The sequence below is a fragment of the Melanerpes formicivorus genome, unplaced genomic scaffold (assembly GCF_026170545.1).
Source record: "Melanerpes formicivorus ecotype bairdi unplaced genomic scaffold, bMelFor1.0.p_v2 SCAF_16, whole genome shotgun sequence".
NCBI lineage: Eukaryota > Metazoa > Chordata > Aves > Piciformes > Picidae > Melanerpes > Melanerpes formicivorus.
This window is the reverse complement of record NW_027142368.1, coordinates 959225-973116: the sequence shown is the minus strand read 5'-3', so window position 1 is coordinate 973116 and position 13892 is coordinate 959225. Positions and strand designations below refer to the sequence as shown.

The following is a 13892-nucleotide window of genomic DNA, read 5'->3' as shown; positions in this document are numbered from 1 at the left end:
CAACACATTCCAGGGTTTCACCACTCTCATGGTGAAGAACCTCCTCCTCACATCTAGCCTCAATCTCCCCACCTCCAGCTTCATTCCATTCCCCTTAGTCCTATCACTGCCTGAGATCTTGAGCAGTCCCTCCCCAGCCTTCCTGTAGGCCCCCTTCAGATACTGGAAGGCCACAATGAGGTCACCTCGGAGCCTTCTCTTCTGCAGGACTGAACAGCCCCAACTCCTTCAGTCTGTCCTCATAGGAGAGGTGATCCAGCCCTCTGATCATCCTTGTGGCCCTTCTCTGGACACGTTCCAGCACCTCCACATCCCTCTTGTAATAGGGGCTCCAGAACTGGACACAGTACTCCAGGTGGGCAGGATGTCCCTGCTGAGTGCAGAGGGGTTGGGCTGGAGGAGCTTTGGAGGTCCCTTCCAACCCAGAGCACTCTGTGATGCTGTGAGAACAGGAGAAAAGATATCAGGGTGCTCCAGAACACCCTGCAGGGAGTGGGGGGTAAGGGGCTGAGTGTGCCATGAAGCCCTGGTAGACTTGTCATCTTTGATGGCTTCTTTACAACATTTCACTGTATTATGCATTGAAAGCTGTGGACATGCCTGGAAAACAAACACAAAAGATGAAACTGCCTTCACTGGAGCATCAGTTTCTATTGCCACCAGAAGCCAACAGTGACAAACAGCTTCAAGCTGCTTATTAATTTTGCCCTCTCTTCAGTCACCTGGCAATGACAAGCCCATTCAGCTGAGACATTCTGATTTCCCTCTTGCTTTTACCTTTCTCTAGCTGTCTACTGTGGGTATTACAACTCTCATGCCAAAGCAGCAGCTGGGGATGCTTATTCCTCTGACTACGACAAGGAGAACTGCACCTGGCACTACAGGCCTTGTAACTGCCCAAATCAGAGCTTCAAATATGTCAACATTGAAGGTAAGGAGCTCTGCTGGTAAGGAGCTGTGCTGGTCTCAGCCAGGAGACAGAAACACTGCCATTCTTTCCAGGGACTGCTTTCTAAATCACTCCTACTGCAGTTAAATGATGGTCTTTTAATCACTGTCAATCTGAAGCAGCTCTGCTGGTCTTTACCTTCCTCCTGCAGTCAGCTCAGTGCCTCTGCTGCATCCAGCTTCATACTGAGCTCAGCCTGTCTTGGAAAGGAATCCCCTGACTTGCTCCTAATCAAAACAATAGACTGTAATAGAAAACATGTGGAGAGAGCAGTAAATATTCTTATTAGACTAATGGGTGGAGTTGGAGAAACCCATAAAACTGCTAGAGGCATGTGCTTAGGCAGCACAGGAGGTTCCACCTCACCATGAGGAGGAACTGCTTCATTGTGAGGGTCACAGAGCCCTGCAGCAGGCTGCCCAGAGAGGTTGTGGAGTCTCCTTTGCTGGAGGACCTTCAAACCCTGTCTGGATGCGTTCCTGTGTGACCTGTGCTGGATTCTGTGCTCCTGCTCTGGCAGGGGGGTTGGAGTTGAGGATCTCCAGAGGTCCCTTCCAACCCCTAACATCCTGTGAGCCTGTGATCGCTTTGCCTGTTACATAGGCACCCTCTGTGGCCCCCCTTCTTCAAGCCTGAAAAGCTTACCTGAACAGATGACCTTGCAGCCACTACAGTCCTGTAGGAAGAGAAATGTGAGGAATTAGATCCTAAAAAGTAAAAATCAAATGAGAAATGTAACCCAAACTTTTCCTCTCCTTTCTGCAGGCTGCTACAACTGCTCTCATGATGAGTACTATGACTATGAGAAGGAAAGCTGCATGCCCTGTGGTAAGCACTGCCCCATGCACTCAGTCTCTCAATCTGCAGTCAGTGAAAACAATCCCAGGACAGGTTGCCCAAAGAGGCTCCAACCCTGGAAGTGTTCAAAGCCAGGTTGGATGGGGCCTTGAGCCCCCTGAGATAGCAGGAGGTGTCCCTGCTCAGGGCAGAGGGGTTGGAACCGGATGATCTCTAAGGTCCCTTCCAACCTAAAGCATTCTGTGGTTCTATGATTTGAGTGTTGTCAAAGGTGGTTCTTTTCCTAGTACCTCTGAATGAACAAAGAAACTTCACCCACTTTCCCTCAGAATAACCTCATTACTGTGCTGCAGTGCAGCTGCAACTGGTAAATAAAGGAATGAAGAGAACTCATTAAAAGAAGGATTAGGGTAGGGAATGCTGGATGAGCCTGGCTGATCTGAGTCACCAACAGGAAAAGTTCTGTTCAGTGTAGATGTGAGAACTCATCCAGACATGAATTGAACAGAATAGAATAGAATAGAATAGAATAGAATAGAATAGAATAGAATAGAATAGAATAGAATAGATCAGACCAGGTTGGAAGAGACCTTCAAGATCATCAAGTCCAACCTATCAACCAATCCAACACCACCTAAGCAACTAACCCATGGCACCAAGCACCCTATCAAGTCTCCTCCTGAACACCTCCAGTGATGATGACTCCACCACCTCCCTGGGCAGCACATTCCAATGGGCAATCACTCTCTCTGTGTAGAACTTCTTCCTGACATCCAGCCTAAACCTCCCCTGGTGCAGTCTGAGACTGTGTCCTCTTCTTCTGGTGCTGGTTGCCTGGGAGAAGAGACCAACCCCTTCCCAGCCACAACCACCCCTCAGGTAGTTGTAGAGGGCAATGAGGTCTCCCCTGAGCCTCCTCTTCTCCAGGCTAAGCAACCCCAGCTCCCTCAGACTCTCCTCACAGGGCTGTGCTCCAAACCCCTCCCCAGCTTTCTTGCCCTTCTCTGGACACCTTCCAGCAGCTCAACATCTTTCCTAACCTGAGGAGCCCAGAACTGGACACAGGACTCAAGGTGTGGCCTAACCAGTGCAGTGTACAGGGGCACAATGACCTCCCTGCTCCTGCTGGCCACACTCTTCCTGATGCAGGCCAGGATGCCATTGGCCTTCTTGGCTGCCTGGGCACACTGATGGCTCCTGTTCAGCCTACTATCAACCAGTACCCCCCAGGTCCCTTTCTGTCTGGCTGCTCTCAGCCACTGACCCCAGCCTGTAGCACTGCCTGGGATTGCTGTGGCCAAAGAAGTGAGGTGCCCTTCAGCATAGCAACCATTAGAAACACAGCAACAGCTTCCTTGTGTTCATGATGATTGCTATGAGATGTGTTGAGTTCCTCATCATTATCAGCATTGTTTTGGTCCCAAATCTAAATCACAGCACCATATAGAGTAGAGTAGAGCAGAGTAGACCAGACCAGGTTGGAAGAGAGCAGCTCCTTGGAATGTGAAGTTTCCCACTGGAATATCTAATATTAAGCATTTCCAGGAATATCTCACTAATTCACAGAGTCCTTTGAGTCCACTCTGAGATTTGTCATATTTGGGACATTCTAATATGCTTCCATTCACCAACTTAGCCTCTTCTGCCTTTGCTCAACAGGACAGGAAGTCACTACTACCGCACCTGAAACATCTCTACCTATAACAGGTGAGTTTCTGTAGCTGTCCAAACTAGTGCTTCACTCACTGATGCATGTCCTGATACATGTTGATGAGGTAAGGACTATCACAGAATCACCAAGGTTGGAAGAGATCTCAGAGATCATCAAGTCCAACCTCTCACCCAACACCTCCTCACAACTAAACTATGGCTCCAAGTGCCACATCCAATCCCCTCTTGAACACCTCCAGGGATGGGGACTCCACCACCTCCCTGGGCAGCACATCCCAATGGCTAACAACTCTCTCTGGGAAGAACTTTCTCCTCACCTCCAGACCAAACCTCCCCTGGCACAGCTTGAGACTGTGTCCTCTTGTTCTGGTGCTGGCTGCCTGGGAGAAGAGCCCAACCCCCTCCTGGCTCCAACCTCCCTTCAGGGAGTTGGAGAGAGCAATGAGGTCTCCCCTGAGCCTCCTCTTCTCCAGGCTAAGCAACCCCAGCTCCCTCAGCCTCTCCTCACAGACCCCTCCCCAGCTTTGTTGCCCTTCTCTGGACACCTTCCCAAGTCCCAATGTCCTTCTTAAACTGAGGGGCCCAGAACTGGACACAGGACTCCAGGTGTGGCCTTTGCTTGACAGAGTTAACACCACCAGTTTCCCAGACATAAGGGGCAATGATGAACAATAACTCAGCATCCTAATTACCACAGACTCTTCCCCAGAAATATTTGCTAGGCTTGCAGATGATGCCTAGCTCAGTGGTGTGGTTGACAAACCTGAGGGCTGAGATGTCATCCAGAGGGCCCTGGGCAAGCTGGAGAAGTGGCCCCATGTGAAACTCATCAAGTTCAACAGGGTCAAGTGCAAGGTCCTGCACCTGGGTCAGGGCAAGGCCTGGCACCAGTCTGTGGAGAAGGACTTGGGAGGTGCTGAGGGGGTACAAAGCTGGACAGGAGCCAGCACCAAGCACTGCCAGCCCAGCCCCAGCCTGTCCTGGGCTGATCCCCAGCAGTGTGGGCAGCAGGGGCAGGGAGGGGATTCTGCCCCTCTGCTGTGCTCTGCTCAGAACCCCCCTGCAGTGCTGGGGCAGCTCTGGAGCCCTCAGCACAGACAGGGAGCTGTTAGAGCAGGGCTAGAGGAGGCCACAGCAGCACTGGCAGGGCTGGAAGCCCTCTGCTGTGAGGCCAGGCTGAGAGAGTTGGGTTGGGAAGGTGGGAGAGGAGAAGGCTGCAGGAGACCTTCTGGTGGGCTGCCAGCATTTAAAGGGGCTGAGAAGAAAGCTGGAGACAGTTTTGATCAAGGCCTGTGGTGACAGGACAAGGGCTGACGGTTTGAACTAAACCAGGGAGGTTCAGAATAAAGAGAAGGAAGAAATGTTTGACACTGAGGCTGGTGAGAGCCTGGCCCAAGGGCTGCCCCATGTGTGGAACCACTCTGAGTCAGGTGGGCTGGGGCTCTGAGCAGCCTGCTCTAGTTGCAGTTGATCCTGCTGACTGCAGGGGTTTGGATTAGATGACCTTTAAAGGTCCCTCTGCCCCCAAAGCAGTCTGGAGTTTTGTGATGTACAAAATCCCACAAAAATACCTGCACAGCTCTCTGTGCTGCCTGGCTGTGGAGCTTTGACCCTTTAAGAAGGTCTTCATGGAAAGAGGACACACTCTTAAGCTGTGCCAGGGGAAGTTCAGGCTGGAGGTGAGGAGAAAGTTCTTCACTGAGAGAGTTGTTAGCCATTGGAATGTGCTGCCCAGGGAGGTGGTGGAGTCCCCATCCCTGGAGAAGCAAAGGCTGAGAGCCCTGGGGCTGAGAGCCTGCAGCAGAGCAGCCCCAGAGGGCAGCTGAGCAATGCTCAGCAAGAGCTAAAGGAGCTGTGGGGGCAAGAGGCTGGGGCCAGACTCTGCTCAGTGGTGCCCAGGGACAGAACCAGGGGCAATGGGCACAAACTGGAAGCCAGAAGGCTCCACCTAAACATTGCAAACATAGGAAAGCCTCATGAGAGGCCTTGAGCACAGCCCTGTGAGGAGAGGCTGAGGCAGATGGGGTTGCTTAGCCTGGAGAAGAGGAGGCTCAGGGGAGACCTTCTTGCTCTCTACAACTACCTGAAGGGAGGTTGTAGCCAGGTGGGGGTTGGTCTCTTCTTCCAGGCACCCAGCACCAGAACAAGAGGACACAGTCTCAAGCTGCACCAGGGGAAGTTTAGGCTGGAGGTGAGGAGAAAGTTCTTCACTGAGAGAATCATTCACCATGGGAATGTGCTGCCCAGGGAGGTGGTGGAGTCCCCATCCCTGGAGGTGTTCCAGAGGGGATTGGATGTGGCACTTGGTGCCATGGTTTAGTCATGAGGTGTTGGGTGCCAGGTGGGACTTGATGATCTCTGAGCTCTCTTCCAACCTTGGTGATACTGTGAGATGTTTGGCTGAATCTACCACCCAGCTTCATCTAGGAAAGGGATCTACATAGACTGCTCCTAAATTTGTTGGAAATTCCATTAATTTCCCTGAAGACAGATGGTACAGGGGGGGAGAAAAAATGTTGCACTGTGGGCTGTGTGAATAATAAAATACAACTCTACCTCTGCTGCTCTGCACAAGCAATGGTGTCACAGCCACTGCCAAGTGATAAGGGAGGATGTGCAAAGCTCCTGCAAGAATTCCTCTTTAAGGTGGTCTCTGCACATAGCAGCAAGGACTACATGGAGAACAGCTCTCAGATGCTGGATCTGAAAGGTAGCAAGGTGCAATAGTAGCTCCTGCTAAGAGTTATTGAGATTGGTTTGACTCTACAAAATAACCAGCTCAGTTAGGAGCTCTAAGTAGGGTATCAAGAACTCTTTCCTACCTGTGGAGAAGGACCTGGGAGTCCTGCTGCACAACAAGCTCTGCATGGCTCAGCAATGTGCCCTGGGGGCCAAAAAGGCCAATTGGATCCTGGGGGGGTGTTCAGAGGAGTGTGTCCAGCAGGGAGGTTCTCCTCCCTCTCTACTCTGCCCTGGGGAGGCCTCACCTGGATATTGCATCCAGCTCTGGGCTCCCCAGCTCAGGAGGGACAGGGATCTGCTGGGGAGAGTCCAAGGGAGGGCTGCAAGGATGCTGAAGGGACTGCAGCACTGCCTGGGGAGGAGAGGCTGAGAGCCCTGGGGCTGTTCAGTCTGGAGAGGAGAAGACTGAGAGGGGATTGAATAAATGTCTGTAAAGATCTGAGGGCTGGGGGTAAGAAGGGAGGGGACAGACTATGCTCAGTTGCACCCTGGGATAGGCCAAGGGGCAATGGATATAAACTCCAGCACAGGAGGTTCCACCTCAACATGAGGAGGAACTTCTTCACTGTGAGGGTCACAGAGCCCTGGAGCAGGCTGCCCAGAGAGGTTGTGGAGTCTCCTCCTCTGGAGACTTCCAAGACTCCTCTGGATGCATTCCTGTGTGCCCTGTGCTGGATTCTATGCTCCTGCTCTGTCAGGGGGTTGGACTTGATGATGTCTGGAGGTCCCTTCCTAACATCCTGTGAGCCTGTGATCCTTTAACCTTGACTGGTTTTTTTCTCTCTTAGTAACACCTGTGCAGCCTGAAGAAACAGAAAGCTCTACCACAGAAAGTTCCCTGCCAACAGCACCCAGTATTCCTTCTTCTGCAGTCACTACATCAGCTGAGAGCACAAATCCAGCCATAACCTCAAAAACCACAGTTCCAAGAACTTCACCAGCATCACCTCTTGTCACTACCAATCCCACAACTGGTAGGTCTCTAGTGTTACTCTCTGAAATAAATAACAGCAAACCCCCACTCCACACAGAGTTGAGACCTCACTCTGCTAGGAAAGCACTGCAAGATGCCTCAACACCCAAGCATAAGGCTCCAAACCATGAAGCAGACAAAGCATGGCTCCAGAAAGGGAGCTGGTAAAGCAGAAGTGTTCAGAAGTGTAGATTAAAAGTGTGTGGGAAGAGAAAGAGCACAGACAGCAGGTTAAAAATACAACCAAAAATCACTTGTGTGACTCAGCTGAGAGCACCAGAAGTTCTATAAGCTAAGCAGTGAGCCTCCTCAGCTCCTCTTGGCTTTATTAGCTCAGCTTCAGGCACAACAAGATCAGTTCTGCAGCTACAGCCAAGGAGCACCAGGTCTATTTAAGGCACCTGGCCAGGCTGGGTCCATGGGCTGAGATCAGTAGCATGGGGTTTAACAAAGCCAGCACCAGGTCCTGCAGCTGGGTCACAACAACCCCATGAAAGCTCCAGGCTTGGGCTGGAAAGTTGCCCAGCAGTAAAGGACCTGGGGGTGTTGGTTAACAGCTGCTGAACATGAGCCAGTGTGTGCCCAGGTGGTCAAGAAGGCCACCAGCAGCCCGGCCTGGATCAGCAGTGGTGTGGGCAGCAGGAGCAGGGAACTGATCATGCTCCTATGCTGGGCACTGGTGAGGTCTCACCTTGAGTACTGGGTTCAGTTTTTGGCCCCTCACTCCAAGGACATTGAGGGGCTGGATCCAGTCCAGAGAAGGGCAACCAAGCTGGGCAAGGGTCTGAAGAACAGGGCTGGGGAGGAGCAGCTGAGGGAGCTGGGGTTGTGTAGCCTGGAGGTAAGGAAGCTGAGGGAGACCTCACTGCTCTCTACAGCTCCCTGAGAGGAGGCTGCAGTGAGGTGGGGGTTGGAGTCTTCTCCTTAGTCTCAGGTGATAGGAGGAGAGGAAATAGCCTTCAACTGTTCCAGGGTTAGGTTGGAGAGGAAGAAAAATGTCTTTGCTGCAAGAGAGGTCAGGGCCTGGCAGAGGCTGCCCAGGGAGGTGGTGGAGTCCCCATGCCTGGAGGCGTTCAAGAAATGTGTGACCATGGCACCTGGGGCCATGGTTTGCTGGCCATGGTGGGGTTGGGTTGGTGGTGGCACTGGATGACCTTAGAGGTCTTTTCCCACCTAAACAAACTCTCTGAGCCTGTGATGCCATTAAGCTTTGCACTGCCACTTACAGACAGCTGAACCTGTGGCTGATGGGGAAGCTGGGAACAGCCAAGGAAATTGTCAGTTGGGCAAAGCCCCTAAAGACTTCAGCCAACAAGTGACAACAAAGCCAAGGTTTTAGAAAGAGAAAATGGAATAAAGTAATCCAACAGAGGGCAAAGAGAGCAACAGGGGACAGGAGAAAACAAATGTGGAGAGAGAACAAACTGGCAAACTCCTGAGAAGATGATACAGAACAATCAGCACAGGAAACACAAGATCAAGGGTGAAAGCTGAGTCCCTGGGCTGTGGGTGGCTTCTTCATCACTCACCTAGGCTTAATGAACCAATCCATTGACTCCTCACAATCTGTTCTTTGCCTTTGCTCCACAAGAACAAACAACCTCAGTTCTGCACACAGCAAGCGTGGCTACAACCACCACTCCCCCTGCCACAAGCACCTCAACTGAAAGAACCACAACCCCCACACCCAAGCCTACAGCTCCTGCCACATCAGCTCCTGCTGCAACAGGGACAGAACAAGGGAGGTTCCCCACCTCAGCCTTCAAGACCACCATCCAAAAGGAAACAACCACCTCAATACCTACCCAAAGCACATCTCAGCTCACAGCTTCCAGCAAGCCTCACCTAACAACAGGAGGTAAATATCACTTCCTGATATCTGCCAGGTGATGCCAGCACTCACAAGACACAGGCCAATGTGTTGCTTATAAAACCCCAAGCAACTCTTCTTAGTTGTCTGACAATTAGAGAGACAGGGATCCACCAAGGAGAGGCCAGAGGAGGCTGCAGAGGGGCCTGGAGCAGCTCTGGGAGCAGCAAAGGCTGAGAGCCCTGGGGCTGAGAGCCTGCAGCAGAGCAGCCCCAGAGGGCAGCTGAGCAATGCTCAGCAAGAGCTAAAGGAGCTGTGGGGGCAAGAGGCTGGGGCCAGACTCTGCTCAGTGGTGCCCAGGGACAGAACCAGGGGCAATGGGCACAGACTGGAAGCCAGAAGGCTCCACCTAAACATTGCAAACAGATAGGAAAGCCTCATGAGAGGCCTTGAGCACAGCCCTGTGAGGAGAGGCTGAGGGAGCTGGGGTTGCTTAGCCTGGAGAAGAGGAGGCTCAGGGGAGACCTCATTGCTGTCTACAACTACCTGAAGGGAGGTTGTAGCCAGGAGAGGGTTGGTCTCTTCTCCCAGGCAGCCAGCACCAGAACAAGAGGACACAGTCTCAAGCTGTGCCAGGGGAGGTTTGGTGTGGAGGTGAGGAGAAAGTTCTTCCCAGAGACAGTTGTTAGGCATTGGGATGTGCTGCCCAGGGAGGTGGTGGAGTCTCCATCCCTGGAGGTGTTCAAGAGGGGATTGGATGTGGCACTTGGTGCCATGGCTTAGTCATGAGGTCTGTGGTGACAGGTTGGACTCGATGATCTCAGAGGTCTCTTCCAACCTTGGTGATTCTGTGAAAGGACCTGGATAACTGAAGAGGTGTTATAAAGATGGCAATTTCTGTGGCTTGCCAGCAGAGTAAGCATCTAAAAGCTAATTATCACCTTAAACCTAACATTTCTCTTCAACACATCCTCCAAACCCAGGCAAAATCTCTCTGTGCTTCAAAGGCAGCTGCTGAAAAGCCCCAGGTGGCAGGATGTGTGTTCCCCCTGGGCACTGTAACCAAGTCTCCCCAAAATAGGTATTCAAAGCAGGAAATCACCCCTCAGGGTGCTCCACATGCCAACAAGGAGAGTCTGCTGGAGGCTGCAGGACAATGTGAGGAGCCAGGCTAGCAGCTGGCACCTGGGACAGCGTGCAGGGGGCAGTCTCCTGTGGTGGGCAGGCAGATCTGCACTGCCTCCAAGCCCATGCAGCTCCCACACAGTGCTGCTGGGCTGCACATGTCTGGGGCTTCTTGTGGCAGCAATGAAAGCTTCCTCTGAAGAAGTATCACAGCCCACTTGCAAACCTCACCAGCTCCCAGCCATTGCTAGCTTTAACAACCCCAGCAGCTCCCAGCCATTGCTAACATCCTTTCTTCCTCACTTCACAGAGAGTGAGGGAACCCAGCCAACCACTCTGCACCAGCAGGCCTCAGCAGGTGAGTGACAGGAAGCTGCAAGATGCTCCTGAGCTAAGATTCTGCTTCACTTAGCCCAGCCAGGAGATGCTCTTGCCCAGTCTGGAATGCCTTGGAGGGGAGGCCTGCACACCAGAGAGGCTCTGCTTGCCTCAGGAGCTCCAGGAGGAGGCAGAGGCTGCTGGATTGTCAGAGGGCACCCTTCAGGCCCAGTTCTTAGCCTGTATTTTTTTTGTTCTTCCCTCCTGCCCAGCAAGACTCACTGGGGTCCAGTCCTGCAGTTCTTCCCCCACCACACCATGGAGTTTCTGGCTGGGAATTGCCTTCTGGGTAGAGTCCAAGGGCAGGAGATTGAACACATCCAAGTGCCAGGTGCTGCACATTGGCCACAGCAACCCCAGGCAGTGCTACAGGCTGGGGGCAGTGGCTGAGAGCAGCCAGGCAGAAAGGGACCTGGGGGTGCTGGTTGATGGTAGGCTGAACATGAGCCTGCAGTGTGCCCAGGCAGCCAGGAGGGCCAATGGCATCCTGGCCTGCATCAGGAAGAGTGTGGCCAGCAGGAGCAGGGAGGTCATTCTGCCCCTGTACACTGCACTGGTTAGGCCACACCTTGAGTCCTGTGTCCAGTTCTGGGCTCCTCAGGTTAGGAAGGAGGTTGACTTGCTGGAAGGTGTCCAGAGAAGGGCAAGGAAGTTCGTGAGGGGCTTGGAACACAGCCCTGTGAGGAGAGGCTGAGAGAGCTGGGGTTGCTTAGCCTGGAGAAGAGGAGGCTCAGGGGAGACCTTCTTGCTCTCTCCAACTCCCTGCAGGGAGGTTATAGACAGGCAGAGGTTGGGCTCTTCTCCCAGGCAGCCAGCACCAGAACAAGATGACACAGTCTCAGGCTGTGCCAGGGGAGGTTTAGGCTGGAGGTCAGGAGGAAGTTCTACACAGAGAGAGTTGTTAGCCATTGGAATGTGCTGCCCAGGGAGGTGGTGGAGTCCCCATCCCTGGAGGTGTTCAAGAGGAGACTTGATAGGGTGCTTGGTGCCATGGGTTAGTTGGTTGGGTGGACTTGATGATCTTGAAGGTCTCTTCCAACCTGGTGTATTCTCTTCCATTCTATTCTATTCTATTCTATTCTATTCTATTCTATTCTATTCTATTCTATTCTACTCTACTCTACTCTACTCTACTCTACTCTTCCTTTGCATTTTCCTCTTGCACTGCCACCCTCAATCAACTTCTGCTTTTCTCTCTTCAGTCACCCAAAGATCACCAACAGAGCCACAGCAGCAGCTCAGCACACAGAAGACCACCCCTGCCACATCCCCCAGCACCACTGGCCCTGTCAGCAGCACCACTGGCCCTGTCAGCAGCACCACTGGCCCAGTCAGCAGCACCACTGGCCCTGTCAGCAGCCCAGAAGTCCCACTGACAAGGATATCTCCAAGCCCTAGCTCTCTACCAGCCACCTCAGCCTCAACTTCCTCTTCCCCCTCCTCAACTGTGTCCTCAACATCATTGAGACCTGGTAAGGCTCCCTCTTGCCCTTCCCTGTTGCTCTGCCTGCTCCTTCCAGCTCCCTCCATTCTCTCCTGAGCAGCACATCCCACACAGGTTCCAGTTTTGGTACTGGCTCTCAGTTCCCGTTGCTCATACCTCAGGGCTCCTGGGATCCAGGCAGGCCCTAGGACTGCCCACCCAAGTGCCCTCCTTCCTTGTCATTTCAGGGCTTTGCCTGAGGGGCACAAGGCTGTCTCAGGGCACAGAGACCTGTGAGCTTCTCCCTTACAGCTGGCAGAGACAGGCTAACATGGGCAGCCTCTCCTTGCAGCAGGGCTCTGAGAATGAAGAGTGAGGGGAGCAGGAGGCAGTGAAACTGGGAACTGTCTCCAGTTTATACCTCAGGAGAGTTTTGGGTGACAGAGCACAAGGCATAGCCTCCATCCCAGGCATGCCCAGGCCCTGGCACACCCACAACAAGTGCAGGTCACCTCCTTGGCCAGTGCTGCCCCTGGGTGCAAGAGAGTCAGCAGTGGAGGGTTGGCAAGAAGGTGCACCCTCAGCTCCAGGCTGCAGCTCTCCCTTTCAGACCTCTTGGGCACCACATGCTCAGGCTGCCTTGTGCTGACCAGGACAACCTCCTCTGAGGAGATGCCACAACCTGCTTTGCCTAGAACCTTCCCAAGACTCAACCATTCTTTTCTCTCCTCCCTTTCTTTGTAGCAAGGGAGCCAACCAGAGCTCAGACTCCAACTAGTAAAGTAGTAACAGGTGAGTGCTCTGGTCAGGAGAGAGTGAGAGTCACCCATGGCCCATGGCTGAGCCCTCAGGAGCCTCAGCTCACCCATGGATGCTTTCCAACACAGTCTGCAGCAGGCAAAAGCAGGCTGACAGCCCCTGCAACCACACACCAAAACAGAAACCATGCCTTGCCTCTTAAGAGTTCCAGGAGGAACAGGGACAAACTGCCACAGAACATCCTTCCAAACCATCACCAGCCTGCAAATCAGAAGCAGCAGGATGGGATGGGATGGGCCAGGTGGGGGTGACAGCCCCACTTATTCACATCAAAGCCAATCAAAAGCAGTGGGAGTCAGATCTACCTTCCTTGGCCATACTGTAGCACAAAGCTTCTACCCCAGACCTGCCACAGCATACAGATCCTGGCACCACATCACCCTTGGCTGACCTCTGCTTTCCTCCTGCCAGCCTCCACCCAGGAAAGGACAACCAAGCCACAGCCTCTGCCACCTCTCACCACCCACAGCACCACCTCCAGCCCTGCTGCCAGCACCACCTCCAGCACCACTGTCTCCAGACAGGCAATCTCCACCAGCACCTCACAACTGCCTCTCACCAGGACAGCTCCAAGTCCCAGCTCTCCCTCTGCCCCCAGCAGCACTCTCAGCACCCTCCTCACCTCTCCCACCACTGCCACCCTCTCCTCCACAGCAGCCCCAAGCAGCAGCCCCCAGCCTACACCTACCACCCTCAGGCCCAAGGCCTCTTCCACAGCAACAACTGCTGCAACAGAGCCTCCTGCAGCAGAGTCCTCTGCAGCCTCCACAGCCAAAACCAGCCCAGTGCCATGGGCAGCTTCTTCTGCTTCCTCAGCTGTGTCCTCAGCATGGCCAAGCTCCTCACAGTCTGGTAAGGCTCCTCCTGCCCTTCCAGCTGCTTCTGCCTGCTCTTCCCAGCTCTCTCCCCTCCATCCTTCCTTCCTGTCTAGCAGCACAGGCAGCTCAGGCTCTTGTTGTGACTCCTGTTCCCTGCTCCCATTCATAGTATCAGTATCATAGAATCAGTCAGGGTTGGAAGGGAGCACAAGGATCATCCAGTTCCAACCCCCCTGCCATGGGCAGGGACACCCCACACTAGATCAACCTGGCCACAGCCTCAGCCAGCCTGGCTGCAAACACCTCCAGGGACAGGGCCTTGTAGTGCTTTGAGCCTTAACTGAGAGTTAAAAGCTCAAATGGGGAAAAGGCTGAAAATCTCTTCC

At 53.3% G+C, this 13892-nt stretch overlaps 1 protein-coding gene across 1 annotated transcript in view; it reads left to right on the top strand.

Annotated features, from left to right (window-relative positions):
- Positions 1-13892, top strand: part of LOC137446154 (mucin-2-like) — a 46435-nt gene that overhangs the window by 11423 nt on the left and 21120 nt on the right. The window contains exons 3-11 of the mRNA XM_068148543.1: positions 788-931; positions 1715-1777; positions 3407-3454; positions 6949-7134; positions 8725-8991; positions 10379-10426; positions 11649-11918; positions 12614-12661; positions 13100-13540. Coding sequence (XP_068004644.1) covers positions 788-931; positions 1715-1777; positions 3407-3454; positions 6949-7134; positions 8725-8991; positions 10379-10426; positions 11649-11918; positions 12614-12661; positions 13100-13540 — 1515 coding nt within the window. The remainder of the gene's footprint in view (positions 1-787; positions 932-1714; positions 1778-3406; positions 3455-6948; positions 7135-8724; positions 8992-10378; positions 10427-11648; positions 11919-12613; positions 12662-13099; positions 13541-13892) is intronic.